The 26,575-nt window shown below is 47.5% G+C and overlaps 1 protein-coding gene across 4 annotated transcripts in view; it reads right to left on the bottom strand.

Annotated features, from left to right (window-relative positions):
* Positions 1-26,575, bottom strand: part of EVA1C (eva-1 homolog C) — an 84,903-nt gene that overhangs the window by 18,535 nt on the left and 39,793 nt on the right. For 3 of the 4 annotated variants that reach the window (XM_022552839.3, XM_022552842.3, XM_022552843.3), the window contains exons 3-5: positions 25,629-25,752; positions 17,303-17,455; positions 1,373-1,516 (exon numbers count right to left, since the gene is read on the bottom strand). In XM_022552839.3, the coding sequence (XP_022408547.1) occupies positions 1,373-1,516; positions 17,303-17,455; positions 25,629-25,752 (421 nt within the window). The remainder of the gene's footprint in view (positions 1-1,372; positions 1,517-17,302; positions 17,456-25,628; positions 25,753-26,575) is intronic. The other variant, XM_089910306.1, reaches the window with a different exon arrangement.

Genomic DNA, 26,575 nt, shown 5'->3' on the forward strand with positions numbered 1-26,575 from the left:
AATAAAACCGTGCTTCCTGGAATGTGAGTGTGGGCGCTGTTACTTTGGGAATGCAATCCTGTAGTCGCTGCGCTGTGACTTCTACAGCTTTGATATTGCAGAGGACGACGGTTTGAGCTCGGGACAGAAAAGGCTGGGGATGTAACGAAATATTATTGGGCCATAAAAAGGAATGAAGTACTGACACGTACTCCAAAGAGATGAACCTTGAAAACATATACTAGGTGAAGAAATCAGTCACAAAGAACCACGTATTGTCCGATTCCATTTATATGAAATGTCCAGAAGAGGCAAATCAGTAAAGACAGAGAGCGGTGGTTGCTTAGGGTGGGACTGGAGGGTGAGGGGTGGGTCGGGAAGTGACGGCTGAAGGGTCCAGGGTTTCTTTGGGGGAGTGATGAGAATGTTCTTAAATGAATTATGGTGGGAGTCGTACAATTCTGTGACTCTACTAAGATCACTGATTTGTATGATTAATGGGTGAACTGTATAGTTTGTGATTTATAGCTCAATAAAGCTGTTACCAAAAAAAAAAAAAAAAGAAAGAAAGAAAGGCTAGGGGTATCTGGCAGGGGGAAAGGGGTTTCCATGAGCAAAAATATTGGGTTCTTCAGTTATGACGTTCTTTGCTTTCCCTTTGCTTCTATACTTATTTCAAAACAAAAACAAAAAACACCTCTAAAAACCAGTTCACATGTCAGGATTACAAACCAGAAATCCACGGCACCCTCTGAGGGTAATTAACACCTGATTTTTAAAGGCAGCTTTATAAAATTAGAATCGAATGAATGAGCGATTTCATTTTATTATTTGAAGACACTAGGAAAACAAAGTGATGCTGTCATGTAACATATTTAATGGCTGTGGGGTAAGCACTTGATCTGTTGGTTTAACCCCGGGGGTACGTCGATAAAACGGCTGTCGGCAGCACAGAGAATTAGTCATTTTACAGCCTAAAGGCTGGGATGGAAGATTAACTAGGAGTCCAGCAATACTGAGTGAACTTGTGTGACGTACCCATAAATTTCAGAGCCTCCTAAGAACCCAGCTTAAAATCATTCTTCTCAGTGACATCCATTTTATCCCATTTGCTTGTTCTTTTCCTGCCCACCCCGCTTGCTGCCAATCTGATTGCTAAAAGCACTTTTAAAACAAATGTGGGCCAGAGACAATTCGATCGCTTATCTGAGGCGAATGTCATAAACAAGGCTAAGGGATAGGAGAAAAGGCTCGCCGATATCTGGGATGACAGCACAGTTTCAGGGTAGAGTGAAAGCAATGGTTTGTTGCTGGAAAACTCCTTCTGTTCACATGCTCACCACCTCCCCAAGAGGCAGGGTCTCCAAGCAGCTTGTGGAGGGTGGGTTCTTACCACACGCGTAGGTGACGGTGAGGTATTTCTTCACTCCTGGAAGACAGGGGCTTCCGAAATGGTGATTGTTGACAAGGATTTTGCATCTCTGCTTCCCATAACACCTCCTGGATAATACTTGCAAAGCCGAGTAAGACAAGCAATCTGAGAGGCAAAAAACATCAAGAACTTCATGTTAGCTGGATTCCATGTATGGCCACCATGTAACTTCTGTTATTTTCTGTAAATAAGGATACTGAGCTGGATCTCACATCTCACGGAGATTGTTTCTCTGATTATTTTCTGTCTCATCAAAGCACCCCGCATGGGCTAAGTGTCAATACTACACAGGCAGGCCTGGAAGGGCTTACTTTAATCAGACTTCTCTAACGCTCTGCTGTCACTGGTCGGAAATCCTTATGTATTTTTGAACAAGGGGCCCTGTATTTGCATCTTGCACTGGGCACTGCCCCTGTCTCCCCAGTCAGGTAACGGGCCTCACATACAGAAGAGGCAAAACACACGCAGAACACTGAATAAAGATTCGTATTTCTTTTATGAGCGTTATCTCTCTGAAATATTTTAGTTATTGGTTAATTTTGAGAATCCTTCTCCCTGTGTGAGCATAAGCTCCATGAGGACGGGGACTATTTCTATTGTGTTCCTTATCTAATTCCCACAGCCTGGTCCACTGTGGAAATCCAATAATAACGAATGAATGAATGAACAAAAGGATAGATGGATGAATAAACATAAGGACATGGTTTTCAGCACCCTGGCACGATGCCATCACAATTAGTAAATATTCATTGAACACGTATGGAGGACAAGGCACTGGGCTAGGTACCGTCTGAAAAACAAGTCAGAAGAAGCCTGCCTTGCATTCGCAGGATGTCGGATGGGGCTGGAGAGACAAAACCCACATTAACCTGACGGCTAATAACGTGAAACATGGAGTGAATGTCAGCAGTGATTGGTTCAGACAAGAGGTGATGGGGCTGGAGGCAGGACAGGTTGCTGGGGACCGGAGTGGTCAAGACAGGCTTTATGGAGCAGAGGGGCTTGGTCATGGCAGAGGCAGCATGAATTGGACAGAGGAAGGCAAGAAACACCAAGGCAAGTGGGCCAGAAGCACTTCGTGGGATTCTAGGGGCTCAGCGTGAGCTGGAATAGCGGGCATCGGCAAGGAGGATGCAGTAGATGAGCCGGAAAAGCAAAATGGAGCACCAAGCTACCTCTGAACGCTGAGCTAAAGATTTTGAACTTTATTCTGCAAGCAACAGGGAGCCTAAAAAATGCCTTGATGCTACTTCCTTTGGGGACAGTGTATGGGATGCCCTGGGAGAGAAAAGGAACCAAAGGCAGGGAGACTAGTTTGGAAGCAATTTTAATAATACACGTTGGGAGAAGTTAAGAGCTTGAAGAGAAGGAATGGAGAAGAAGAGAATTCTAGACACCGTGCAAAGTTCAGCTCACTATAACAGCTAACATTCTGCCAGGCTCTGCTCTCAGCACTTGTATGTGAACTGATACAATGTTTCAACAACTCCATAAGATAGGTTGTTTATTATAATATCTTATATTTTAGAGATTTACAATCTGTAATAGGTCAGCTAATATCTAATAGGTTGTTTATATTACATATATGTTTATAGAGAGAGAGAGAGACAGAGAGAGAGTGTGTGGGTGGGTGTATATATATATATAAAATATCAATTTTGTGAATGGGGACACAGATGTGTGACAGGTTACGGAACCTCATACAGCTAAAGAATGAGGGCAGCAGGGTCTGGACGTGAACACCGGGGAAAGGCCCCCAAGTCTGCAGGTTTAACCTTTTAACCTCTGAGCTCCACTCTTCAGGTCTCCAATGCGGGGCGGGGTGAGGGCCCCACTGAGGATGAGTCAGACCTTCAGCCTGGGGACAGAGGGGATGGCGGTGCCATTGCCGTGGACAGGGGAGATCAGTAGCAGTAGGCAGTTTGGAGGACGAGAAGGTAAATTCATTAAAATAAAACAAAATAAAAAACTATTCAGCCTTTCAAAGGGGAAGGACCATTCAGGAAAGTTTTCAGATCCTGAGATGCCCGTGGGATGTGCATGCCCGCAGAGCCCGAGGGCTGATGCTATGAAGCTGGTCTCAGGGAGAGCACAGGGGCCCCCAGTCACAGGACTTTTCTTTTCTTGGCTACACCACGTAGCCTGCGGGATCTTAGTTCCCCGACCAGGGACTGAACCCGGGCCGTGGCAGTGAAAGCGTGGAGTCCTAACCACTGGAGAGCCAGGGAAGTCCCCTCACAGGACTTTTCTTGTGCTGTCTGTTCATGTCTTACAGACGACAAACTCCTCTACCCTGTAAAAACAAAACCCCTGCAGTCCAATCCCGGAACCTGTCTCCAGCCTTATCGCCTTCCTTCACAGTCAGGATTCTGCAAAGGTCCTCCATGCCGGCCACCTCCGCTGTGTCCCCCTCCACCCACGTCCCAGCCATTCCTCAATGTGTCTCTGCCCTCCACACACCAGGGACAAGGGTCCCTTCCCTCAGATCACAGGGACCTACTACTGTCCTAGCAGAGAGATGTGGCTGGCCCTAATCCTCGCCCATCTCCGGAATTCTGGGTGCCTGAACACTCTTGCTGGAGGGTTCCTCCCTGACCTTGGCTGCCTGGTGCCCTTCTCCCCCATCTGTCTGACTGCTCCATCCCAGAGCCCCCTGCAGGCCTGCTCGCCCCACAGGAGGTCCTTCCTCAGCCTGGGCTCTCTTCTTGCACCTGCACACGCCATCTGGGCCCACGTCCACCTGGACCATCGGAAAACTGAGGACCCGACCGCTTCCAGCTCCCATAATGGATCGCCTTCACTGTTCCCTCAGGAACCTCTCACTCCTCACTCAACATTCATCATGTTCCCCTCCCCCACCAACGCCCAAGCGAAGCAGCCTGAGCTCGCTCTTCCCCCACATGCTGCTCTCAGTCACGCTGCGACATCCTCTAGGCAGCCCGGCCAGAAGCCCCGGCTCCCTCCTCCGAGGTCTGATGCTCGGTCCTAGAATCATCCCTCCTCAGTTCCCCGCTGCAGCTTCAGCTTCAACCCTGTCACTTTTGCAGGAAATTTTTTTTTTTTTTTTCCGGTACGCGGTTCTCTCACTGTTGTGGCCTCTCCCGTTGCGGAGCACAGGCTCCGGACGCGCAGGCTCAGCGGCCATGGCTCACGGGCCCAGCCGCTCCGCGGCACGTGGGATCCTCCCGGACCGGGGCACGAACCCGTGTCCCCTGCATCGGCAGGCGGACTCTCAACCACTGCGCCACCAGGGAAGCCCTCCAACTCCATCTCTTATGTTAACTAGAGATCCGTGAAAGAGTCCAGTTGAAAGGAAGGATCTGTTTGGAAATTCCCTGGAGGTCCAGTGGTTAGGACTCTGCACTTTCACTGTTGAGGGCGTGGGTTCAATCCCTGATTGGGGAACTAGGGTCCCATAAGCAGCACGGTTTGGCTAAGCCAAAAAAAAGGAAGAAAAAAAAAGAAAGGAAGGATCTGTGGTAAACACCACAAAGCTGGAAAGACAATGATCTTGAGGAAAGGACAATTAAATTAAATAAATACACACGCACACACATATATGCACACACACATATATAAAATATATAGATTATATATTTATGTAATATGTGTATATTATATATTCACACATATAAAAATATATGGACCCTATAAACATATATGTATATACGTATGTGTGTATGTGTGAATATATATGTATATATTTTTGTGATATATCTAAATGTATGTAATATGTATAGCTCAACAAATGGTGAGGAACATTATTACAAAAGCACTTGATCTGAATATATTCATGAAGGTTCTGATTTATTTTGCTAAGTCCAATTCCATGATGCCTGATCCCTGGAGTGTTGGGCTCACAGCAGGCACCCAACAATGATATATTTAATGAATGAATTAGTGGACTGGCATGGACACCAGGGAATGCAAACATCCCATATATCTGGCTTTAGGATGTGTTTGCTATGTGTGTGGGGGGAGGGGCGGGGTGTGATCCGTGAGTTCAAATCTGTGCTGAGAAGAGCTGCCTGGAGGGGCTTCAGGAAGCTGTCAGCCTCCTGTTGGTCGCTGGGTCAGTTCTCTGCAACTCGCTCTGGCTTGGAATAGATCCATCTTTTTTCTGACTGCTTCTGAATACTCCAGTCTAAAGGAGGCATCTTGCTGGACCTAATTTGGTGCGTTCTTATGAATGAAAGAAAAGTAAACAGAGCAAGTCAAGCAGCCAATGAAGACGGAATGAAATGTTTTAAGTGCCTGAGCATCAAGGACGTCTTTGTGAAGAGTAAAGAATAGTAACGTGAGCAGTGGGTATCATCAGGGTTCCGGCAGGCCACCCAGCGCTCAAATCGCACAACGTAAAGCAAGCTTGATAAAGAGACTTTACAAAGGTGTGGATGGGATGTGAACACCTCGAAGGATGGTGCAGGACCCCGGGGCAAGGAACAGCAGTGAGATGCTACCACCCCAAGCCTAAGGGGCAAGGGCAATGGCTTCCAGAGCACAAAGGGGGATGCCCCATGGAGAGGGCTGCTGCACGGAGCTGGGGTCTGCGGTGGGCAGTCGTGCTGCTTACGGTCCGTTGTGTTGCGTTAGGTTAGCTGCTTTGGTGCCTGGATCTCTCATTGGATGAGAGCTCCTGGAGGGCATGGGAGTTCCTCTGCTGTTTGCCCAGCACCTGGTATCTGCTCAACTCACTGAGACTCTGTGTCCCTCCTGCGTAGCACGAGGAACATCTTTTTCACTGCCTCTATGTGAGGTCTGTATGAAGCAACCGCGGAAGTCAAAGCCCACGTAAACGTGAGCTGTTCTCACCAGCTATCTCTAAGGTCGAATGGAATACCTCCTATGGTTAAGAGTCCAGAAAGTGAAAACAAGCATATGGCGCAATCAGACCTAAATACTAAAGTTTAACCTGCAAATAAGCAAAAATTTAAAAACACTGTAAGGAGAATCACCAAGATGGTAACAGGGGATATTTCTGGCTGATGGGAAAGTTTTTTTTTTTTTCCCCTATCGATTTTAAGATACTTTCCAAGTTTCTGAGTTTACATTGCTTTGAAATGAAAGCGTACAAAATGAACTTTCTTAAAAAGAAAAATAAAATTCATGTCTGGATAGACAACAGCTTTTGAATACGAGGGTCTCTGGGGCGATTATTTTCAGAAATGTAAATTTTTCTGCAAATGTAATGATAAACTATTCTTTTGTATAACCCAGTTTGCCCCAGAAGCCATGAAAAGTTTACCTAGGAGTAAAGATGTATCCTTTGCATTTTCTTCCAGTTTATTTAAAAAGTTTTTTATTGAAGTATGATTAATTTACAATGCTGTGTTAGTTTTAAGTGTACAGCAAAGTGATTCAGTTATGCATATATACATAAATATTCTTTTTCAGATTGTTTTCCATTATCGGTTACTATAATACAAGATATTGAGTATAATTCCCTGTGCTGTACAGCAGGTCCTTGTTGTTTCCTTACTTTATATATAGTAGTGTGTATCTGTTAATCCCAAACTCTTAATTTATCTCTCCCCAGTCCCTTGCGGTTTATTTTTATTATTATTTTTCATTGCTTTGTGGATGCACAGGGTTGACTGTGAATATTTTTGCTGTCTTTAGGAGCCTCATTATTATTTGGGGTTCTTCTCTGAGCACATTTATCAGTTGAAAAAAAGAAACCTTAAATCTCAAGAGATCTGAGAATGCACTGTATGATTTCTGTATAAGCCACCGACATTGGGAAGAAGTAACCGTATGAATTATGAAGTTATTCTTAGAAGTCCTATAATAACTATTATTGTTTTTGTCTGTAAGCTATTATTTTGTTCTGTTTCAAAATAAAAACATGTTTGTAGTTGAAAACTTGAAAATCACAAATATGCCTAAACCAGGAAAATAAAAATCCCCAGTAAATCCCACTAATAAGAAAAAAAAGGTTAACCTTTAAAGAACATCCTTGTAGTCACTTTTCTATGCTTAAATGTCCTTCCCCCTCAATGGGATCATGTATATATTACTCTGTATGCTATTTTTTCTCATTTATTAATATATTTGTGAAAATTTTAACATAAGCATCATTTTAAAGAGCTGTAGAGATTCTCACTTTATGGATGTATCAGCTCTATTGGTAGACATTCTGATGAGTTCCATTGTTTAATGCTATAAAGAATTCTATGTGAAACATCCTTAGAGGTAAATATTTGCACACAGGCATGATAGTTTCTAATTCTTGGAAGTAGATTGCTTTGTCAGAGGGCATTCAAAATGTTAAAGTTTTTGACACACACCGCCAACCCATTATCCAGAAGAGTTGTACCAATTCATGCTCTTGCCAGAATTGTATTAGAGCCCTGGAAACTTTATATTTTCTTAGGACATGTGCCTGACCATATTCTTTAAGGCTAACAGAGGAAGGGCGGGGGGAAGAGACTCCCATTTATAAGACTACAATCCTCTTGAACCCAGGAGGTCTTGCGACCAGCGTGATTTACAGAGGCAGGCTTCTGCACTCATAGCTACCCTGGGAGTGAAAGAATTTATCTTGGTGAGAAGGAAAGAAGCCACAGTGTGTTTTTAGGAAGAGGCCCAAGGTAATTCAGGTCCACTTCAGGTCTGACCATTTCCTTGTTGATGCTGAGCTCTGAACCATTGGCAGGATTCTTTTTTTAAAGTGGTTATTTCCCTCCCAGGCTGATTCTGTTTGCTCCTCTCTGCCTGGCAAACTACCCTCCACCCCAATACATGTGATAACAAGATATTCAACTTTTTTTTTGGGGGGGGGGAGGCTACTGTTTAACAGAGACTGAAGTTAATCGCTCTTTACAACCTGTGTTTATTCAGATAATTAGGCTGGTTGCTCTTAAGAGACTTTCTTGGCAGTGGGAATCCCTGGCACCTTGATCTTTGGCTGAAAAGGCCTGCCCACACTTGGCCTTGGGGTGGCCTTAGCCCAGCCTTTGACGTCCATTGTGTCATTTTTTTCATTCACTTCTTAAGGAAACAGAATCCCTGGAGCCCACCCAGAAAATGTAGCTGCAGCAGGAAATGACGTCCCATAGTGGAGGCCCAGCCAAGGGAACTTTCTGGAGGCCCGCTTTCCTAAGTTCATGCCCGGGTCTGTGGGAAGGTTCAGTCCTTTCTGTGTTAGGACGCTGCTTCACTGGTGTTTCTCTGAAACCAACGCGGATCAATCACTTCCATACCTTTCTTTCAGTTTCTCTTCCACTAGAGGAGCTGTAAGTTTTTGGGTTTTTTTTTTTTCCAAATTTTTTGGCCATGCCGCGCGGCATGTGGGATCTTGGTTCTCCAACCAGGGGCTGAGCCCACGCCCCCTTCACTGGAAGCACGGGGAGTCTTAACCACTGGGCCTCCAGGGAAGTCCCAAGAGGAGCCATAAGCTCTGAGGGGTGTGACTTGCTTTAAGATCTTTCAGAAATGTCTTTTGGGTCACCACCCTCAAGAAGAGACACCAGATCTATCTGTGTTTGAACCTGTGTGACGGTAAAATGTCACTTTTTGACAGCTGTGATGGTCAGTCAGCCTTTGTAGTAGTTTATAGGGCTGTGGTAATGAGTACCACAAACTGGGTGGCTTAAACAACAGAATTTTGTCTCCTCTTGGTTCTGGAGGCCGGAAGGCCAAGGTGTCAGGAGGGTGGGCTCCTTCTGAGGTTTCTCTCCTTAGCTTGCAAATGGCTGACCTCTCCCTGCGTCCTCACATGGTCTTCCCTCTGTGTGTGTCCGTGTCCTGATCTCCCCTTCTTACAAGCAGTCACGTTGGATTAAGGCCCTCCCATATGACCTCGGTTTAACTTAGTCACCTCTTTAAAGGCCCCATCTTCCCAAACAGTCACAATTCTGAGGTACTGGAGGTTAGGATGTCAACACGGGAATTTTACGAGGACACAGTTCAGCCCGTAGCAGCCTTCAAGATGGCCCCCAATGGTCTCAACCTTCTGGAATTCATACCCTTGTGTAGCCTCCTCCCTCAAAGAATCAGCTGATCTGTGAGACCCATAGAGTTGGGTGGAGGTGACGGTGTGTGCTCTTCTGCATCTTGGGCTTTGGGAAAAGCCAGCTGTCATGTCTCAAGGACACTCGAGACCTATGTGGGGAGAACCAAGGTCTCCCACCAACAACCTGCACCAACTTTCCCGCCATATGAGTGAGTCACCTTTGAAGTCCAGCCCTCAGATGACTGCAGCCCAAGCCGACATGCCGGCTGCAACCATGATACACCATGAGGCCCTAAGCAAGAACTTCCCAACTAGGGTACCCCAGAATCCCTGCCCCACAGAAACTGTGTCGTAATAAGTGTTCATTTTTGTTTTAAGCCATTAAATTTGGGAATATTTCATTACTCTGCAACAGAAAACAAATACAGTACATGCAAACTATTACATTTAGAATGGGTAAACAACAAGGTCCTACCGTATAGCACACAAAAGTATATTCTGTGATAAACTATAATGAAAAAAATATAAAAAAGAGGGGCTTCCCTGGTGGCGCAGTGGTTGAGAGTCCGCCTGCCGATGCAGGGGACACAGGTTCGTGCCCTGGTCCGGGAAGTCCCACATGCCGCGGAGCGACTGGGCCCGTGAGCCATGGCCGCTGAGCCTGCGCGTCCGGAGCCTGTGCTCCGCAACGGGAGAGGCCACAACAGTGAGAGGCCCGCATACCGCAAAAAAAGAAAAAAAGAATATAAAAAAGAGTGTCTACATGTGTGTAACTGAGTCACTTTGCTGTAAGGCAGAGACTGGCACAACACCGTAAATCAACTACACTTCAATTAAAAAAAAAAAAAAGAAAACAAACACACATTGCTGGGGAAAGAAAATCCTAAAACTACAGAAGTAGCTTTGAGACTGGGCAGTGGGCATAGTTGGGAGGACCTTGAGGAGATGGTTAAAGTCCAAGGGCCTTGAAGAGAAGCCCAGCATCAGTAACCTTTGTGCCCTGAGCCAAGTGCATCTTCAAGGCAGAGCTTCCCAACTTCAACAGTGAATGCAGGGACTTCCCTGGTGGCGCAGTGGATAAGAATCCACCTGCCAATGCAGGGGACACGGGTTCGAGCCCTGGTCCAGGACGATCGCACATGCCACGGAGCAACTAAGCCCGTGCGCCACAACTACTGAGCCTGTGCTCTAGAGCCCGCGAGCCACAACTACTGAGCCCACGTGCCACAACTACTGAAGCCTGTGCACCTAGAGCCCGTGCTCCACAACAAGAGAAGCCACCGCAATAAGAAGCATGTGCACTGCAACGAAGAGTAGCCCCCCACTGGCCGCAACTAGAGAAAGCCTGCATGCAGCAACGAAGACCCAACGCAGCCAAAAATAAATAAATTATAAAAAAAACAAAACCAGTGAATGCACACAGGTACACTGAATGTATCTCCTCAGGCCTCCAGGCTTCCCTTGGACTCTTGATTTTGGGAATGGGCAGTGCCTCCCTTTACCCCTCTGTGCCATGCAAATATAATTTTCTGTGTGTGATAACGTGGGAAGACTGGGAAGTCCTGTTCAAGGCCAGGGTGTGGTGTGTGACCAGTGCCTCACCATGGCTGCGCCTGCTCTGATACTTTCCAGATGGGACCAGCTTAGAGTATCACCCATAGAACATGGAGACTCTGTCCGCCCTCCTCCCAGCCCAGACCCGGAGGCCTTGCCGAGGACAGCATGAGTACCCTCATATCCTTGGGAATGTCCAGTAGAAGCCTGGGTCCCACTATGGGAGGTACTGACAGCCAGGCCTTGGGCAGCCCTGAGGATGCTTGTGGGAACATGATAGCGTCACACCATGATTTGGGGACCACATGTACCTGCCCGACTCCCACCAGGGGCGTCCCCCTCTCCACCACCACTCAACCCATTCCCTTTGAACTTATCCTACGTATGAAGTACACAGATGCAACCAGCCCTATATAGCAAACCCGGACTACTAGTTCAGAAAAAAATATACCGTGGCATGGGAAACTTCCAGCAGAAAAAAATGTATAAAGGGTTCATATATTTACTCTGTCTTGAGCTCATAAAAATTAATGGAAAAAATAAAGATCTCAACAACAACCACAAAAGGACAAAGGCTAGAGACACAGTGTGTGCAAAGCACAAATACAATAACCACAAACACAAGGGGAAAGGTTCAAGGTCATTCATAAACAAAGAAAAGCAAATAAAAAATATACAGAAAGGCCACTTTATACCTATTAACTTGGAAACATGAAGAAAAATCATACAGAATGCTGCCCAAATGGCAAGGAAACCCACAGTTCTACGTCACTGTTTATGCACATAAACTGGTACGAAAGGTTTTGGAAAGACCTCTGGTGGTACATGGGAAGAGCTGTAAACATGCCCATGCCCTCCTCTGGAATAAAATTTCTGGGAATTTATCCCAAGGAAATAAACCAGAGGAAAGAAAAAGCTACAAGCACAGGTTCCTTACACATTGTTTATGATATTTAAAAATCAGAAACAATGAAATAGGGACTTCCCTGGTGGTGCAGTGGTTAAGAGTCCGCCTGCCAATGCAGGGGACCCAGGTTCGAGCCCTGGTCAGGGAAGATCCCACATGCCGCGGAGCAACTAAGCCCGAGCGCCACAACTACTGAGCCGGCACTCTAGAGCCCGTGCTCCGCAACAAGAGAAGCCACCGCAATGAGAAGCCCTCACACCCCAGTGAAGAGTAGCCCCTGTTCTCCACAACTAGAGAAAGCCCTCACGTAGCAACGAAGACCCAATGCAGCCAAAAAATAAATTAATTAATTTAAAAAAAAAAGCAATGAAACAGCCACCAGGGAATGGGTAAGTAACGTATATACTGTATCCCTTTAACAAGAGAGTGATTGACTTTGTCAGGAATTCGCTGGTCACGTGGAAAACCACCCGTGATATAAAGTTAAATTTCAAAGCAGAATTCAAATGTATCTACTTCAGAATTGCCATTATGTAAAAGTTGTTCCCTGCTCATCATACACCAGGACTTGGAAGAGATCCTGAAAAGAAAAATCTTTTCATTTGATGGGAAAAATCTGTGGCTGAATCTTCTTCTTATTTCTGTTCAATACAATGAACAATTATCTTTTAGAAAGAAGTGGAAATGCTCTCGCTGGGTATCTGAGTGCTAAAGCCCCGCTCCGCCCTGCTTTCTGACCGAGTATGCGGGGCTGCCCTGGGTACCCAGACCCTGAGCTTGTGGGGCTGCACCAGACTTTAGCTTATATGCAAGAGTAAAAGCACACACATCCCCTTTCAGAGGCCCAAGGTGAGACCTGACCACTTGGCCTTTAGGCAACCATCCTCCCAAGTTCATACCAGGTTCCGGGGTTAAAAATAAACAGCCCTTTCTCCTTCTTCAAAGTGCTGAGGCCCAGCTGCAGTAATAACTTAGAACTGAGAGCAGAGATCACACACCGGTGGCCCATGGACCAGATGTGGCCCGTAGGCATGTTTTGTTTGGCTCGCACGGTGTTTTAAAAGTTGGAAAATTTCACATTAAAAAAAAAATTCAGATTCCCAGCATCTCATGAGAGGTTGGAAGCTGTGACAACACCAGGCCCACATTCCAGGCCGGCAACCATCCGCCCGCCAGAGGCCAGTGTGGGTGCCTCACTTAGGAAGGGGGGCTCTGATTCATTCACAGGGCTCGAGATTCACACGGGCACCTGCTCTGTGCCAGGCTATGCTCTGCTTGCTGGGAATTCCACAGGAAAAAAGAGACATATCCTCTGCAGTGCTGGCCTTCTCCAGGTGAGAGAGACCATATGCACATAAGTGACTATTTCCATGTTATGAAGACAATCAAATGGGGACAGCTCGAGTGGGATGGCAGGGACAAGGTGCCGTGCTGGCAGACTGCCTCGGAAAACCTCTCTGAAATGACGTCTGGGTTGATTCCCGAATGACGAGACGGAGCTGGCCATGCAAAGATGTGGCGTAAGATTCCAGGCCAAAGGAAGAGCTTGTGCAAAGGCCCTGGGGTATGAAGGAGTGTGGAGTGCTCCAGAGGTAGTGAAGGAAGGAGAGAGAGACGCGCACCACAGCTGGGATACTGGGTTTATTCTACAGTAGACAGAGTGAAGGGCTTTAAGTGGGGTGGGGGGATGTGATCTGATTTGATTTAAATAGAATCCCTCTGACTGCTAAGTGAAGAAGGGGCTAAGGGAGGGTATGGAATCAAGAAGCGAGGCCGGAGACCAGTCAAGAGGCAGCCCAGATGGTCCAGGTGAGAGAAGCCCTGAGTGGGCTGGGAGCAAACAGTCTGGATACTGGGTACGGGGAGAGCCCACAGGACTTGCAGATGCAGTGGATGGGAGACAGGGGGTCAAAAGAGGGTGCTTTTTAAAGTGGGTGATATTAAAGTGTGTTTATATCAGAGGGAAAACTGATGATTTTTGTGGGGCGAACACGCCAAATTCAGTTTAAAACCCTACGTACAGTTTACCTGGGCCAAGGAGTGGAGTATTTCTTAGCATTCAGTTAGATCAAGAAACTCCATCAGCACAGGCAGACAGGGGTTCATGTTTCTGCACACATGCACGCTTCTGCCCTTAAGTGCTAACCCGAAAGGTGAAACCAGAGGCCTCCACGTAAGGCTGTGGGACAAGATGAACGGGGACCCGAGACGGTGAGGTGAAGGGCACACGAGATGGTGAGATGAAGGGGGACCCGAGACAGTGAGCTGAAGGGGGACCCGCAAGGACCCTTTCACTTTCCCTTGGACCCTTTCGCACTGCAGAGCCTAGGGCCAGAGGATCTCTGGCATTTGGGTGGTGGTTCATGAATGCAGTGAAGAGCTTGACCCTCAGCCTCACGGGCACTCAAGGGGCCATGGGCAGAAGCATGCAACTGTGAGGGGAGGGTGGGAAGGGGCAGAGGGATGGGCAGGCTGTTTATCTATTTATTTTTTTGCGGTACGCGGGCCTCTCACTGTTGTGGCCTCTCCCGTCGCAGAGCACAGGCTCCGGACGCGCAGGCTCAGCGGCCATGGCTCATGGGCCCAGCCGCTCCGCGGCATGTGGGATCTTCCCGGACCGGGGCACGAACCCGCATCCCCTGCATCGGCAGGCGGACTCTCAACCACTGCGCCACCAGGGAAGCCCTGGCAGGCTGTTTTTGCCATGTGACTTGGCCAGGGCTCAGGATTTAATAACTGAACAGCCAAGCAAGGGGCACAGTCTCCCATTCACAGACCTTTCCTGAGTCAACAAGGCTTATTCACAGCTGACCTGAGGATTCCCTGAACTCTCTATGGAAACCTGTCTTTTAACCACGGGGTCTGCTAACGTTTTCTTTGGCTGATGACTTTTCCCTGTAAACCCAACTCCCATCCAACCTCCCAGGAACCTAAGGCAGTGACGTACGGAACGTCAGTCATTCAGCCTGCACACAGATCTACCTACCTGGCTGACCAACTTCTGCTCAAAAGAACTCCTAAGATAGATGTTACTTATTGCTGTCTCCCAAAACACACATGGCTAAGCTAGACTCAGTGAGCCTGAGAAATGGGATGTCCCACACTGATATTAAGAAGTGGAGTTGCTTTCTGTCGAAAGAGATCAGATCACCAAGGGTGCCTTGTCCAGCTAAGCAAACCAGATGATACAGGGAGCCCCTGCAGGATGCTCAGGAGGGCAGTGATCAGATTTGCCTTTTAGAAGGTACCTCTGGCCACCCAGGGGAGAAGGCCACGCCTAGGGACAGGGGGACTCCTGCGATGACCAGGCAATGGTCCTTTGACCTAACGCAGCAGCAGGAACAAGGGAGAGGAGGGGTGGAGACATTGTGAACACGGGGAGATGTTATATGGGAGGGAGAATGGAGTTTCCAAGCTCACAAGTCACTTGCTGGAGCACCGGGCACTATGGACAGACAGCAGGAGCCACCCTCACAAGGGTCTCTCTGCCCACGTGGCAGGCAAGCCTGTTAAGACGGGAGCTAATTAAGAGCGGCCGGATGCCCACTTCGGCCTGCTTCTGCTGTCTGCCTCGGCTGTCCTTCAGACGACCTTCTACCTTCCCGACGCAAGGGCCTTCCTTCCCTGAACGCTGGGCGAGGGGCCTCGGAGACACGTGTGACATGTGTTCCTTGTGAATTGCTTTTTGGTTCTCTCTCCAGCCTTGCCTGAGAGTGTGCCTGTGTAGCTAGGTCACTTTACATTCTTCTCCTTCTTTTTTTTTTTTTTTTTTTCAGATCCAAGATATTAGTTATGTATAAACTTCTTTTTTAAATTAATGTTTAATTTCACATGTGATCCAGGAATCGATTGCAGCAATTTAACACATTAAAGAGCTCATTTCAGGTTTGATGAATAAAGTGCAACTTCTTGGGCCGTTTCACAACTGGTCTGTTCTCTCTGGTAACACGGCGGGTGGAGCTGAGGCCGTTTCACCACCACAGATTGGGGCGTGTGATGGTTAATTTCATGTGTCATTTTGCCTAGGCTACAGTGCCCAGTGGTTTGGTCAGACACCAGTCTAGATGTTATTGGGAAGGTATTTTTAAGTTATGACTAACGTTAGACATAGAAAATAAACTTATGGTTACTAAAGGGGAAAGGGGGGGAAGGATAAATTAGGAGCTTGCGATTAACAGATACACACTACTATATATAAAATAGACAAACATCAAAGACCTACTGTATAGCACAGGGAACTATTCAATATCTTGTAATAACCTATAATGGAAAAGAATTTGAAAAAGAATACACACACACACACACACACACATACATACATGTATAACTGAATCACTTTGCTGTACACCTGAAACATTGTAAATCAACTATACTTCAATTTAAAAAAAAAGATATGACTAACAGTAAATCAGCAGACTTTGAGTAAGTGCAGATCACCCTCCATAACGTGGGTGGACCTCAACCAATCCACGGAAGGCCTTAAGAGCAAAGACTGGGGTCATCTGAAAAGGGAGTTCTTCTCCAGGCCGCAACATAGAACTTCTGCCAGGGTTTCCAGCCTGCGGTCCTGCGGAATTCAAACTCAAGACTGAACATCAACTCTTACCTGAGTTTTCAGACTGCCAGCCTGCCCTGCAGGTTTCAAACTTGCCAACCTCCACAAATGTGTGAGCCAGTTCTTTAAAATCAGTCTATCTATCTATCTATCATCTATCTATCTATCTATTATCTATCAATCTACCTAGCATCTATCTATCTATCTATCCATCTATCTCCTATTGGTTCCGTTTCTCTGGAGAACCCTAATAATAATAGAGGGTGACTTTGAAGGGTGGAGCTCTCAGGCGTGTCAGGCCATCTCTTAGCTCCAAACTGCGGACTTCTAAGAATGACTCGCTGAGCTCTTCTCCACCCTGAACATAGCCTCAGGGCCTTAGCATGGGCTCTTCTCCCCGCCTGGACGCCGTCCCCAGGACCTGCAGGCTCTGCCCCTCGGAGTCTCTGCTCAGCACACCCATCAGTCCACAGCACTGCACCTCCCTGCAGCATCCTCCACGTGCTCTCCGGCCTTCCCTCCCTCCCTCCCTCCCTCATGTGCTTTTCCCTTTAATGCTTATGTGCACCGGAAGCGCGACCCATTAGCTCATTTATTATCTGCTTTCTCATTGCCTCCTCATCCACTGCTGGAAGGTCAGCTCCAGGGAGACTCTGTGCTGGTCACTGATGACTCCCCCATGCCTAGAACAGGCCCTGCATACAGCAGGTGCTCAGTAAATACTCGGTGTAGACTAACTGAACAACAGACGGATTCCAGAATGTGGGGCAGAGGGAGACAGGACCCTGGGGGGTGGTTTCCCCCTGCCCTTGACTTTCCCTCTAGTCCAGGTACCAGCCAGCGCGTGGCTTCCTTCCTTAGGGACCGGAGCCCTAATCTCCTCCAACAGCACCCTGAGAACAGCCACATAAAGACACATACCAAAGGGGGGGAGCCACGTGGCTTCCGAGGAGCAGACGTCCCTCTCCTGGGTCTTCCTGCCATAGGTCGCTGAGTAGATGTTGAGAAACTTGGATTCGTGGCAGTGCAGTTTCAGCTCGTGGTCTTCACACACAGTTTTGTTTTTTAATTCATCTGAAGCAGAAACAAAAATCGGTGGCACCATCAGCTTCCTCAGAAGGAATCAGTAAGCACTGCCCGCGTCCTGGCCAGGTCCCATTCCTCGCGGGGCTGCACCCCAGGAAGGGGAGAGTCGGGATGGTCCTGCCTGCCATGGGCTCCCTGACCCTGCAAAATCCTCTGCGGGAAGAGGGTCAACAAGTGCAAAGACCCAGGAATTACACTAAGGACCAAACGGAGGAGGAGAGATGCCAGGGTGAAGACAGCAGGGTTCCCTGGGCCAGGTCCTGGGCCAGGCCATAAAGGGAGTTTCTCTCTCTCCCCACTTGAGGTCCCACATTCCTTAATCGAAGGGAGCCTCTTCTCAAATGCCATACTGGGACTCACACAGGTAAAGACCAGGAATTACCTGATGGAAGATTAAGTTAAGGAGAGAGTCCAGCTAAACCGCACCACCCAACTTCATAACATTCTAGTATTCCATTTGTGTATTTACAAAGAGAAAGAGAAATGATAGGAAAGTAAATTATGTCCTTGTCTAGCAAAGGAAAAAAAGCAAGGCACAGTGTCTGTGAAGGATCGCTCTTTGAAACAACAAGGTCCTACTGTAGAGCACAGGGAACTATATTCAATATCATGTAATAAACCAGAATGCAAAAGAACGTGAAAAAGAATATTAAAAAAAAAAAAAGAATCCCTCTTTGAAGAGGTGTGAAAAGTTGGCCCCAAGTCTGGTGATCCAGGAACAACAGGCCCTTGGGCTGGCGTGGGTCCTAGGAGAGGACAATTCCAGCTTATAGTCTGTTCCCAAAGAATTTAGGAAAAGTTTATTTGTTTATTCCGTGTACCACAGTGAAACTTCCCTTTGCAACATCATATAGAGTTGACATTATAAATGCGCCCTGGAGAAAATACAGTTCATTGGTTTTTTTTTTAAAAGAGTGTTCCCCCAAAACCATTCAATTGACTGAAATGTTTTAATAATGATTTGATTTTTTAAAGTAATAATAGTTGACACTGCAGACACAGCAGACTACCTAACGTGTGATTCTATTTCTGTGAGCTATCCAGCAAAGGCAAACCTCTAGATACAGAATGAAGATTAGCGGTCTCCTGAGGCTGAGAGCTGGGGACACGAAGTGACAATGGCAAATGGACACAAGGAAACATCCTCAGATGATGGAAATGTTCTACTGCTGGACGGTTGAGGCTGTACACTCAGTACATCTACTAAAAATCATTTAATTGTACAGTTAAAATGGGTGAATGTTTTGCTATGTAAATTACACCTCAACAAAGGTATTTTAAAAATAACAATAGCTGATGTTTGCACCTTCTCTGAACTTAGGCCTTGTTCTAGGATCTTTAAATGTATCAGTGAATTTACTACTCAAAACAGCCCTTCCGTGAGCCCCCTCTTTACATCCTTTGCATGTTGTGTTTCAGATCTTTAGAAATCACTTGTAGGAGTGATTCATAGATGCTGGATGCTAACTTTTGAACTTTTGTCTCTTTCATGTTATAAATGTCTTTTCCTAGCCTCCCACTTATTTTACACCTTGCAAGATAAAAGCAAAGCAAAACATAAAGGGGACCATGGTTATTTCTTTGCATGTGGGGTTCTCTCCCTCCCTCACCCAAACGTTTGTATAAGAAAAATCATGAAAAAATGCTAGCCCCAATCTATCACCCCAGTCCTAGTTTTTTCTACTTTGAGGCACATCTTTCAGCCAGACAAGCATTGGTGTCAACAGCAAACGAGAGCTAAATTCCAGGAGCTGCTCAGGGTGTCACGGGCTGCCTAGGATGGGAAGAAGGAGGAAGGAAAACTAGCCCACACCCTCCATCACCCTCACAGTCAACCTGTCTTTCACTTCTCTCTCCCATTCATGTTTTTGTTCCACTTTTCGTTCCTGGATGGGAGGTATAGCCTGATCCCCTGAAGCCAAAGTTTTCCAATTGTCATTTGAGGCCCATTAATAGGTCATAAAATTAATTTGCTGAGTTGTGATTAGAAATTAAAAAAAAATAAAGAATAGCTCAGAAAACATCAAAGTGCATCACGCAAAGTAAGGATAAACAGTAGTTTATAAAAGATTTTTTCAGTTGAGTGTGCGTTATGTAGGGCCAAAACGTAAAATGTTTTTCTCACTCGGGGTTGTGATCAAACCAATCTGAAATTCCCTGCAGAAGAAGGCATGAGCAGTAAACAACGGCGCAACGGTGGCTGGTGGGACCTTCACATCCTGGAATCACTGATGCTTAAGTCCCAAACTTAAAACATGACAGAAAATAATTTCCTAATAGAAATGCCACCTTTCGGTAACTTGTAAATTCCCATGCCTCTCTCCTGAAAACAGAGACGTAGCAGTGAGGCCAAAGTTTTGAACTGCTTGAAGGAAACATTTTAGGATCTCAAGATTACCATCAGCTCTGGCGCTGGAAAGCTTGGGCAATGGTTCTTTAAAACATGATGATGGGAAGATTCATGAATGAAAGGTGCAGAGCAGAAACCAGGTTACAGATGCTCACAGAATCATCGTCCTTTTTAGTATGTGAACAGAGTTGAGGACCCATCAGAGGAGGGAAAAGTCAGGTGATGACTAAGCAAATGTCTAGGAGGCCCTTTACCCACTCACTGGAATCTTAATATAACAGTTTAAACTTAGAGCCAAGAAAAGTTTTGTTTCCTTTTTCTAAATAAAAAGAACACTGTGTCTGACCTTGACATTGGAGGGCTTGATTTCGGTGAGTCATATCCGCACTGGTATGAGTTTTTCAGTGCTTTTGATGAGTAAACACTAAATCCCACCAACTCCGAAATATTGCCTGACTTCAAAGGTCCAGCGTGAGCAACAGCCTTTGATGCAGAACAGAGGGCCTAGTAGACACACCAAAAGAGCTCAAGTACCCTTCCAACTAGGAGAATACCAAAAATGCTAAGAATTTTTGGTGAACTGCCTTCCATTGGCAGAGCTTGCCAAGAAGGAGGAGGGAGAAAACAGGACAGAAAGCAAGCCTTATCTCCGTAACCCGGAAACTTTTCAACAGGAATGGTTTCTTTCTTTTTTTATCAGAAGTTTTAAAAAATTAGATGAGCTTTTTTAAGGCATGTCATGAAACGCATTTAGTAGCCCCCAACTCTCTGATTTATTAAGACACGTTCATGAAAGGTTCCAGCCTCGGTACCAGCCAAACTCACCCAGAGTAACATGACACTCCCATGTAAGGCCTCCAGTGATTTCTGTCCCCAGAATATGGGCAAATCATCTCCTGGAATGGAGGGGCCTGGGAGTGTCACGTTATGTGCTTGGAGGTTAGCGCTGTATGATGTTGAGTCCTTTGGTTCCTTGGGAGCGTACTAATTCACTATCACCTAAGAGTGACATTTCTGGGTTCTAAAAACAATGGGACCATTAACATAATTGCTGCTTTTCTTAGAGAACTAGAATTTGTGTTAGAGCTGGGTTAGAGTGTGGGCAGCCTTCCAGAAACGGGTTGCCAACATCTCTGTGGGTTCGGATGGTTGACCCAGGAGTCTGGGTAGAGGTAGAACCACGACTCTGCTTAAAGGACAACAGCAACAAATTCTCTCGCCTAATTAGAGGTCTTTGTGTGCGATGCATTCCTCTTTAACAATGCATATGGTTAAGAATCCCCCTGCCAACACAGGGGACACAGGTTCGAGCCCTGATCTGGGAAGATCCCACATGCCGCGGTACAATTAAGCCCCTGTGCCGCAACTACTGAGCCTGTGCTCTAGAGCCCATGCTCCGCAACAAGAGAAGCCACCGCAGTGAGAAGTCCGCGCACCGCAACAAAGAGTAGCCCCCGCTCGCCGCAACTAGAGAAAGCCCGCGTGCACAGCAACGAAGACCCAAAGCAGCCAAAAATAAATAAATTTATAAAAACAAACGAACAAACAAAAAACAATGCATAGGCACATCTGCATGTCAGCAGTGGCCTTTCAAAGATGGGCATGTGGAGTGATCTGCCATGACGGGAACATGTTATTATTGACATTATTTATGACTGCCAGGGCATGGCAATGTTAACATGCAGACAGGTACTTGGTCTCTTCTATTGTCTTTTTAAATTCTCAGCAGACAGTGCACCCTGCTATTGCCTGCACTCAGGGCAGACCGCACCCCCCTGCACCCCCAGCCATTGGTATATCACTGCCTTTCAGTCATTCACATCTTTAGCAAGAACTACTTTGATCTGCCTCTTGGAATAATAGCTACCAGTCGCTGAGCTCAAGTCCATGCCAGGTGCCGTGCTAAGCATTTTACGTACAGCACTGTAATTTTAGTCTGTACAACAGCCCTAGGTAGAGGGCGCTTTACCTTCATTTTATAATTGAGTTATGGAGCCTCAGAAAGTTTCCCTCCACTGCCCAAGGTCACACAGCAGCTCCACGGCAGACAGGAACATGAACCCTAAATTCAAAGACTCACTGAAACCAGAATTCTCTGAAGGGATGACATTTAGGGAGGAAGTGAAGCACGGCGCGCGATCGGGGAAAAGAAGATTCTAGTGAGGATTGTTGGTAAAATACTCTCCAAAAAAACAAACATACAAGTAAGCCCTGATTTGTAGCCTTAGCCAATCTCCCTGGTGTAAGAACTTCCATCAGGGCAGGTTTCACTGCACACAGGCACGGCTGGGAAGAGATGGGAATAACTGGCTCTCACGGTAACGGCTGGCTCCACGCGTACCTGGGTGCAGCCGTGGGGCCTTTGGACCATTAGAGTGTTATGCAGGGGCTGGAACTGGGGCCATGGAGAAGAGCCTCAGGAGGTGACAGGGTTGCAGAAAAAGAGACAGGAGGGTGCGGGGACCTCACTTCCACCCCTACTTCATAGCAGCAATAGGTGCTGCCACCTAAACGGCAGTGCTTTAGGCCACCAAAGTCCAGGTCACACGAGGGGCTCTGGTTTCTTTTATTCATTTATTTTTGGCTGCATTGGGTCTTCGTTGCTGTGCGCAGGCTTTCTCTAGTCGTGGTGAGTGGGGGCTACTCTTTGTTGTGGTGCGCGGACTTCTCATTGCGGTGGGTTCTAGGTTCACGGGCACAGTAGTTGTGGCTCGCGGGCTCAGTAGTTGTGGCACGTGGGCTCAGTAGTTGTGGCACGTGGGCTCAGTAGTTGTGGCTCACGGGCTCTAGAGCGCAGGCTCAGTAGTTGTGGCGCATGGGCTTAGTTGCTCCACAGCATGTGGAATCTTCCCGGACCAGGGCTCGAACCCATGTCCCCTGTATTGGCAGGCGGATTCTTAACCACTGCACCACCAGCGAAGCCCAGGGGCTCTGGTCTGAATGTTTGTGTCCTCGTACAATTCATATGCTGAAATCCTGATGCCCATGTGATGGTATCAGGAGGTGGGGCTTTTGGGAGGTGATGAGGTCATGAGTACGCAGCCCCCATGAATGGGATCCGTGCTCTGGTACACGAGACCCCAGTGAGATTCCTCGCCCCTCCGCCGTGTGGTTAGAGCAAAAAGGACAGCCGCCTATGAGGAAGCAGGCCCTCAGCAGGTACCAAATCTGCACCTTGATCCTGGCCTTCCCAGCACTCCAGAATTGACAGAAATGAATTTCTGCTGATTATAAGCCACTTAAATTATGGCATTTTGTTGTAGCAATTCAAACAGACTAAGATGCAAGGGCTCTGCCCCTCAAATCTGTTACACACAGGGCAGCCAGAGGGGCCTCTACCACCCCAGCCGAGTAGCCTCCCTGCTTCAATGCTGCCCTACAGGAAGACTCCACCCACTTCCCTGGCCATCAGGGCCCTGGATCATGCTCCAGCTCTCTGCCTAGGGCTCCTTTTGCTCCTTCCGGCCCCCGCACCACCCTGTGCCACCCCTGCCACAGGCCTCTGTAAGGAGTCAGCTTTCTGTGCCCTGACTCTACCCCAGAAGGTTGTCACCGTCTGCCGGGAAAGCCTTCCCTGAGTTCCTGCCGAGGTCAACTCCTCCTGTGAGCTTCTTGCACAGTACCAAGGGTGCAGGGATCTTCTTTAGATATTTTTTTGGACAGAGAAGGTCCTTCTGGAGAAAGGAGGTCTTTGGCCTAGAATCTAAAGAATGAGAAGCAACTGGCTATGTGAAGATCTCAATAAATGCTCGCTTTATGAAGGGACATTGGAAATCACCCAAGACAGAACCACCATCCAGGAATCCTCTGTGAGATGTGAGTTCTCTTCATAACCAAAACGTGGCCCACACCTGTGCACAGCAGGTGCTTAATAAGTGTTTGAGGAAATGAAATTAGCAAACAGACCTAACTGCCCACTGTAGAAACAAGACTGTGGCCCAGCACTGGCTTATCCAGGGTCCTGCCAATTTCATAAGGGTCTTTTCACTTCTTCTAAAGGCTGGTCCTGTCCAACTTTTTATTATGAACTATTTCCAACATATAGAAAATGTGAGAGAATATCACAATAAATGGGCAGAAGAGAAAAAGAAGGGAAAGCTAAGACAGTCAAGGGTGAGGCCAAGGGCGTGGCCAAAACCATGGCCAGGGCGTGGTCATTTTTTGTTGGTTTGTTTGTTTGTTTTTGCGGTACGCGGGCCTCTCACTGCTGTGGCCTCTCCCGTTGCGGATGCGCAGGCCCAGCAGCCATGGCTCAAGGGCCCAGCCGCTCCGCGGCATGTGGGACCTTCCCGGACCGGGGCACGAACCCGTGTCCCCTGCATTGGCAGGCGGACTCTCAACCACTGCGCCACCAGGGAAGCCCTAGGGGGTGTGGTCATTTTTTGAGATTCAGCAGAGGGAGGATGCTACTAAAAACATGGGCATCTAGAAGTGATTTTCCTGAGTCTGCGAGGTAGGGCAGGAGTTGCTGAGAACCCCTGGGTGGGGAGCAGGGGAGTTTCGGCTGTTCTGCAAACTTTGGGCCTGCTTGTGAGAGCTTGTGATTGTGTGTACTTGTGAGTGTGTGTATGTGGTATGACTACATGTGTGACAGTGCATATGCGTATAATAGTGTGTATGGGTGTGATAGTGTATACGTGTGAGAGTCCAGGTGTGTGCATCGTGTGTGATAGCGTGTGCATTGTGAGTGTGTGATAGTGTGTACGTGGGTGCACGTGTGAGTATGAGTGAGTTTGAGTGTATGTTTGGATGCAGAGTAGGGGCGCTGAGCCATAGGGCTGTTCTAAGGTATCTGGGTCCCAGCAAGGAAAGGATTTGAGACAGAAGCCTGGATATTTGCCAAAGCATCCAGGGCTTTGTCTGAAGACGTGTGCCTGAGACCGTTCCATGCGTATGGCTGATGCCTCACCCGCCACAGGAACCCAGGCCACCAGTGTCTTGGGAGATGCTGGGCTCCAGAGGCAGAAACCAACACAGAACAAGATGCAAAACAATGAGAACGGTTGCACTGCTGTGGCGGTACAGAATTTTACAAATTATTATCCCTGATGTTTGGCTAAATGTTGTTGCTAGAACACTGCTGTCTTTCAACAAGTTTTCCAAGTATTACCAGGAACCCGTAATTACCTATGGCTTCTCTCAGGCAGACCCTCCACGCCTGGAGGTGTGACCTCCTCATGGAACAGCAATTATTTTTAGCCTGCAATGGGTTAACCACAAAACTGGTGTGCGTTAGAAATGGCGGAAGTCAGTGGAGAGAAGTGCAAGAATCAGAATAGAAGAGCTTGCTCCTGCCAAGTCCTCTTCCTCTTTCTTTCTCCTTAGGAAACATGCTGCTTCAGGAGCCCCCGCTGAAGGTGAAAGTGGGAAGAAGCCAGTCTGTAAAGATCTGGAATCCGGGTCTCAGGTGGCAGCTGTGCCACCAGCCCCCTCAGAAGAATAAGTTGCCCTGCAGCCGGGGGAGGGGGAGCCTCATAACAAGCCTTCCTCTGCAAAGGAGAACCAGCTCCTCACGTTGGGGAAAAGCTATTGCAGTCTCTTGTCACCTGGCATCTTTAGCATCAGGACAACCAAGTTTTACATATTAGGAAGGATTTTTTAAAATTCAGGGATTTGCAAGAATTCACACAGATCGGTGCGCGTGCGCACACAACACGCACACAAATACACACAAACTAAAAAAGCAGGTGGGATGGGGCCCCGACGTTCCTATGAACAAGAGTTTCGAAGCTGGACGAACGTCAGCTGGAGGAGCATTGTCGTCAGGGAACCCACCCCCTGTGCATGCTGTGCCCCTCGCAAGTTACTTACTAGGTTGGCATTTAAAGGAGACCAGGAGGTATTTACTGCTTCCTGGACAAAGGTCAGGTCCAAAAACACGGCTATTGACCAGGAGGTGGCAGGTCCGCTGGTTCTGGCATTCGTCCAGCACCTTCTAAAATGAGGGGGTAGAAAAGGGATAGGCTTGAGAACCACACACAGTGTCTGCGAGACTCTACACCTGGGCTGCTCTGGGCTCTCAGGAGGAAGGGCACCTGCCTGCCTGGCCTGGGGCTCCCGTTTTAAAACCTTCTCGCTGGCACCAGCTGTGTCTAAGATGGAAGCACCCGCACGCGGCTGACCAGGTCGGCTGCCTGTCTCCCCACGTCTCCCCCAAAACGAAACCTGCTCCAAGAGTGCCAGGCCTCCCTCAGAAAACCAGCTCCTATTTGGCTCACCTGGCACCACTGCTGACAGTTTTGGCAAGAGTGCTGCATCACGGAGGCTCCCAGGGACGGGAGCAAAATCAGGGTACTGTGGAGTGTGGACTGGAGGGGACTCGGAGGCCCCCTTCTGGGAGGGATCCCTGGTTTTAAAGCTGACAGAGGGCTATGGGGGGCGGGAACCGTAGTCACAGCTCTTCATCCTTAGAAACACCTGATGCTGGCCGCAGGGGAGCTCAGCATCTGGGGGACGCCTTGGAGACCCCAACCCAAACACAGGCCAACTAATGAAAATTAAAAAGCTGATTCCCTAGGAGGTGGGTCAAAAGGGATCTTGCTGTGATTTATGTCATAGAGTGTTCTGCCTATGTTTTCCTCTAAGAGTTTGATAGTTTCTGGCCTTACATTTAGGTCTTTAATCCATTTTGAGCTTATTTTTGTGTATGGTGTTAGGGAGTGTTCTAATCTCATATTTTTACATGTACCTGTCCAGTTTTCCCAGCACCACTTGTTGAAGAGGCTGTCTTTTCTCCACTGTATATTCTTGCCTCCTTT

Source organism: Delphinapterus leucas, chromosome 4, assembly GCF_059928025.1.
Source record: "Delphinapterus leucas isolate spDelLeu-1000000601 "Yukka" chromosome 4, BTC_Dleu_Yukka2, whole genome shotgun sequence".
NCBI lineage: Eukaryota > Metazoa > Chordata > Mammalia > Artiodactyla > Monodontidae > Delphinapterus > Delphinapterus leucas.